Source organism: Nicotiana sylvestris, chromosome 5 (assembly GCF_000393655.2).
Source record: "Nicotiana sylvestris chromosome 5, ASM39365v2, whole genome shotgun sequence".
Lineage (NCBI taxonomy): Eukaryota > Viridiplantae > Streptophyta > Magnoliopsida > Solanales > Solanaceae > Nicotiana > Nicotiana sylvestris.
Window position 1 is genome coordinate 116333425 of NC_091061.1, and position 6031 is coordinate 116339455.

Consider the following 6031-nt stretch of genomic DNA (forward strand, 5'->3'; position numbering starts at 1 on the left):
ACCCAAACTTACCAACTTGATACAACTCAACATAGCTGAACAATACATAAAGAAGCATAGATGGGGGAAATAAGGCTATAACTCTCAAAACAACAAGCCGGGTCGTTACAAGAACTTTACGGGATAAGTGTTAGTGTGTCACTTGTATTTGCCTCTTCGTGAGGTTGTTCTCTCGATATTTTGTTACGCTCCGCAATATTACATCGATATTACGTCCCGCAGTATTATATACGATGATGCTACGCTTCGCAATATTAAATTACAATGATGTTGCACCCTGTAGTATTATACATTGAATTTGTCGTTAGGTAATTGATATTAGTCCAAGGAAAAAGATTATTTGAAGATTATAAGGATTATGCTATTTTAAACAAATGATGAGTAAATTCGTGATGGTGAGAGGGGAAGTAAGTCAAAAAAATAAATTTTTCGTCCAAGTTTGGCATAGTGGGATAAAATGCGGGCCGAGGGTTAATATCCGATATTTATGGACTAGTGCCATACAACATACTACATGGCCATAATAATAAGGTGTACAAGGCATGTTAAAAGCAAATGATATTTTAAGTAAGTTAAGATAATTCTTAATTATACGGGTAATTGATTAATTACCGGGTAATTGGTTAATTACCGGGTAATGAGACATTACCTAATTAATTGAGAATATATTGGATAAGTATTAAATAGCATGACATGGCAGCACCCCATCACTCTTTAATGAATCATAAAGAAGATTGGGAGGTGACACACTTGAAGGATTTATGTGTGACACCAAATCCTTGAAATGTGGGCTTCATCTAATCTCTTAAAAAGTTGCATCCAAGAACGTTTGAATAGAAAGGACATTCTGATCCAAGGAAGATATCATGTTAATGCATTTTCCAAATAACAACTCAATATTGACTTCTTAATCCAAGGAACAGATCGTTAATTCATTTTCCAAAATAAAGCAACATTGTTGCTAAGTTCTTAAGGAAATGTTTTCGGCCAAAATTTTCTTTGCCTAGCAACGTGATTGCTTCGTGCTTTTCATACGATTTGTTCCATATTTTTTCGCAATTAACGTATATTAGAGGATTATCGAGAGAATCGACTCAGGTATGTTAAAGCTATCCCTTTTTTTTTTGGCATGATCTATACGACACAAACGAAATGAGCAAATGCACAAATTCCATAAATGACTCTATTCGTAGAAGTATTAGAGATATCTATATTCTTGAATTTTCATGTGTTATAATATTTTATCATCTGTTCATGGGTCTCAGAAAAATACGAAAGTTGAGAGTACTTTATGACATTACTCAAAGGCAAAATGGTCTTATGACATTCCAAAAGATTTTATTAACTTTATATCCTTCATGTCTGTATGTAGTTATTTATGTGTCTTACATACTTGGTACATTATTCGTACTGACGTCCCTTTTGCTTGGGGACACTGCGTTTCATTTCCGCAGGTTCCAATAGACAGGTCGAGAGCCCTCTAAGTAGGCTACCAGCTCAGCGAAAGATGTTGGTGCGCTCCATTTGCTTCGGAGTTGCTTGATTGGTTAGTATGATTTAGACGTGTATTATTTGGTATGGCGTGACTCTGTTCCGAACTTTATAAAAATTATGTATTCTTAGAGGCTTGTAGACAGATGTCACGTATGTAAAAGATTGTATGGCCTTGTCGGCTCATGTTCAGTACACGAGTGGCTATTTTGGTCTTATAGGCCCGTACTTCATAAGTCTGAGTTTGTATTCCCTCATACTTTACTCCAATTCATTTACCTATGATAGAATGATATGAAAGATACATTACGTTGGTACTCGGTTGAGTAAGGTACCGGGTGTCCGTCGCGGCTCATCGATTTGGGAGGTGACAATTTTGTACTCTCTTTTTATTATAGTGGATTGCTCATCTCCGTCGTGGACGTAGGTCAGTTGACCGAACCACGTTAAATGTTTGTGTCTCTTTGGTAGATTTCTCTTTTGTTGTCTGATTTATCGTCCTTAAAGATTTGTTTTACTAGCTTCTGCATGACACCTGACTTTTTTCGGTGCTAACAAGTAACTTATATAAAGAACACGTGCTTATTGCTTAACATGTCTCATTTTGCAAAAAAATAGCAATGGACAAGATGAAAGATCGAATACGATAAATGAACATCACAAGTGGCTAAAAATTTAACCAGCTAATAATCTACGTATTTATTAACAATTTATAGAACAATACAGACCAATCTCCACAAACAAACAAGAAGACACCCTACAAGAAAGTGAAGCTCAAATAAGTACAAGCCTTTTGTCAAAAACAAAGACAAAAAATTACGAACCTCAAAGACTAAATACATCCAATTATTGGGTATTTTTGTCATTATATTAATGTCTATTACAGGAAAGCCTTGTCTTTACAGAGACCCAAATAGTATCCCGCTATTAAAAGTCACTAAGATTTTGAGATTTGACCTTTCCTTACTTATGGGATACCCAATCTATGCAATTTTATGGCTAAATTTGCAAATATTTTTCATTTTTGGTTACACAACCACAGATCTAGAGTTGTGATTATCAGGTGTAGGAGTATTAGTTGGTTCAATTCTTGTCATCTTGAATCCAGGCATAGAAGAACCTTCATCTTCATCATGGTATAAGTATGCAAAACCTCCATGTCTTGTTAAATCCATTCCTGCTTCTTCATCTTCTCGACATATTCTCAATAACTTGAATTTATGTAACAAATAAAACAATGGCCCCATTGTCACACTCACCCATCCAATTATCACAAGTATTTGTATAATTTGCGCGCCTAATAACTTTCCCCCACCTCCCATAAATAATCCATATGGTCTGTCAGGAAATCCAGGATATACTTCGTTAACATATGCTTTTTTCGCGAATAATCCTGTGAATATTATGCCCCACGAACCACAACCGCCATGTAATTGTGCAGCTTCTAGTGGATCATCATATTTTAATTTCACAGCCAATTTATTGAAACCAATTAAAACCCAAGCTGCTACAAATCCACAAACAATAGCAGCCCATGGCTCAACAACTGCACAACCTGAAGTAATTGCTGCAAATCCCCCTAATAATCCATTACACACATCAATTACATTCCAATGTCCTACTAAAAGTCTCTTGCTAAATAATGTTGTGAGTGCAGCTGTGCAACCGGCCAATGTCGTCGTGACAGCTGTCCTTCCAATTGCACTCCATTGACCATAATAAACACCCTTTGGACTATCATAACTTTTGAGTATGGTTAAAAATGAACCGGGGTTAAATCCATACCAACCAAACCAAAGCAAGAAAGTACCCAATACTACTAGTGATGCACTATGACCTCTTAATGCAACAGACCGGCCGGTCCGGTCGAACCGGCCGATTCTTGGTCCTTCAATAAAAGCTCCCCATAGACCGGCAATGCCTCCTACCATATGAACTACACCTGAACCGGCAAAATCAATGACTCCCGAACCGAATAATAAGTTTCCATCGGTTTTTGATGCACTGGCCCAACCGTCACCGGACCAGAACCAATGTGAAACAATAGGGTACACAAAACCGGTCAAAAAGGAAGAGTAAATGAGGTAAGCCACAAATTGTGTCCTTTCAGCTATGGACCCACTGGTGATACCTATAAAATAAAAAATAAAAAGCTTAGGTCAGAGAGAGAACAAGTGGACAGAAAAAAGATATAACTGAAGACAAGTAAATAATTGAGTAATATATTTGTGACGGCTAAATTTGGGAAATATTAAAAATTGAATCGTAAGACTTTTCTTTGTAAATGTTTTGTTCTTTAGTGTTTGCTTTGAAATGTTTCTTGTATACTCAAATTAATGCATGCGAATAAGTCCAATGGGTGAAAAAAAAAAGGAATAATTCCAAGGCTCTAAAGCAACTACGTCATTCCTATTTGCATGGACTTCATTAGCTTGTCTAACTTCTGATGATCGTGTACATGTAATTTATATAAAAAGTTATTTGCACTTAATATTTATATCAACGTAAATTCTATACATATACTCCGTATTCATCAGAGGTAAGAGATATGTATTCTCATTTTAATTTTTAACTGTTGCGATTAAATTGATTGGTTTGGTGTTAACATGCACCGGAAGTGGACAAGGATTTACCTGTGATCTGATTTCTCATTTTATTAAGTCTCCCTTTTTACTTTTATTTTTATTCGAGAAAATTAACAGAACGGAAAAGGAGAAAAAGAATACAGGCATTTGAATATGATTGTTATGTTTGTCTTTTGAATTTGGACAATCTTCGATCAGTATAAAATAAGGCCAAAAAAGAACGATTAAGATGAGACTTTAAAGGTTAAAAAAGTATAAGTGGATAGAAATATGTAAAATCCTACGAAGGAAAATGTCTCTTTGATGATAAGTTGACCAATAAATAAAAGTTTTCATAGAATGCATCAAGTAATTTTGTTGAATATTGGCTGTTAGTTTTTAATGAAACATTTAATAATCTTGACCAATAAATTTAACATCTAGCACTTAATAGCCAAAGAGACTTTTTTTCCTCAAGCTAATACGAAAATTAATATACCTGCAGCAGCTATGGCGAAAGCCCATTGATAAAGAAAGTAGCTGTAGTCAAAAGATGGTGAAGGAAACTCTTTCAACCCAAAGAAATGTTTTCCAATGAAACCATTGGAAGGAGTTCCAAAGGCAAAGGCAAAACCAAAAAGATAATAAGACAAGCCACCAGCTGCAGCATCCAGCACGTTCGTAAGCATTATATTCATGGTGTTTTTTGCGCGGACAGAGCCCGCGCACAACATGGCAAAGCCAAGCTGCATGGCGAAGACAAGGTAAGCAGAGAAGAGGAGGTACGTGTTGTCCACTGCGTAGGTGGTGTTTGTGAGGTATTCCGAGACCGCTGTGAAGCGGTCGCAAATGAACTCTGCGGCCGCTGTGGCATTGGCTGAGCCGCCAAGGTGTGGGAGAAGATCGGCGGCTGAGCAAGTCACGGCGGAGGCCATGATGTGAAGAATTAAATGGAGAGAGTGACGAAGGAAGGAGGGAGGAGTTTGCAAGTGAGGCAAATTACATGTGGGATGTGGTTTATATAGACGGAAATGGGTTTTAAAAATGTATTTAAAAGTTTTTATTAGTTAATTATTTATTTAGGATTTATTAAATTTTGGTTGTTTGTTTTTTGGAGCCTATATATTAGTTCCATGGGCTACACACTACCCACGAAACTTTAAAGTCACGTTGCTGCAATTTATTTCATTTTTTGTTGGGAAAAATAGACTATCTATTTTTTTTTTAGCGCGTACATGAGTAGTAATATATTACATAGGTATATTGTGTACGTTTGTAGAATTTTTTTTTCTCTAAATTTATGTCGAAGATAGGAGGATCATCCAACTGACATTAATTGAGTTGTGTTATTTTGTGGCTTGAATTATCTTCTTGTATTTTGAGGAAACCTATAATCTTTATAGGTTTAGAAAAATTCATTTTCCTAATAGATTTAGAAAATGAAAAGCTATTGTCCTTGTCAAATTGGAAAACCTTTCTCCTATAAATGTATGACCTTTTGGGATCTATATATAGGGGTTGTACTTGGGGATTCTTGGGTTCTTGATTCTGGTGCTACTTTCCACATGTGTCCACACAAGAATTGCTTTGCAACTTACAAGTAAATGAGTGGGACTGTCTATATGGGAGATGATAATCCATTATCAGTAGAGGGGATTGGTAACATCAAATTGAGCATATTCGATGGAATTATCAGAAACATTGAGTGTTGGCATGTTCCTGAGATAAAAAGAAATTTGATTTCCCTTTCGACTTTGGATGATCAAGGGTATAAATTTCACTCCGAGAATGGAATACCTAAAGTGTGTAAAGGATCCATGGTACTCATGAAAGGTAAACTGCATTCTAAATTGTATCATCTTCAGGCTAGTGTAGTTGAAGAGGAAGTTGTTGTAGCTTCTGCGAAAAGTGATCTGAATCAGTCTCAGTTGTGGCACTTGCGACTTGGCCATATGAGTGATAATTGATTGTCTTTG

At 36.1% G+C, this 6031-nt stretch overlaps 1 protein-coding gene across 1 annotated transcript; it reads right to left on the reverse strand.

Annotated features, from left to right (window-relative positions):
* Nucleotides 1–2307: 2307 nt before the first annotated feature.
* Nucleotides 2308–5037, reverse strand: LOC104242345 (ammonium transporter 1 member 2). The gene is made up of 2 exons (XM_009797381.2): nt 4555–5037; nt 2308–3622 (listed from the first exon to the last, which is right to left on the reverse strand). Exons 1-2 carry the CDS (start codon nt 4988–4990, stop codon nt 2520–2522), a joined length of 1539 nt encoding a protein of 512 aa, XP_009795683.1. The 5' UTR covers nt 4991–5037; the 3' UTR covers nt 2308–2519.
* Nucleotides 5038–6031: the final 994 nt, after the last annotated feature.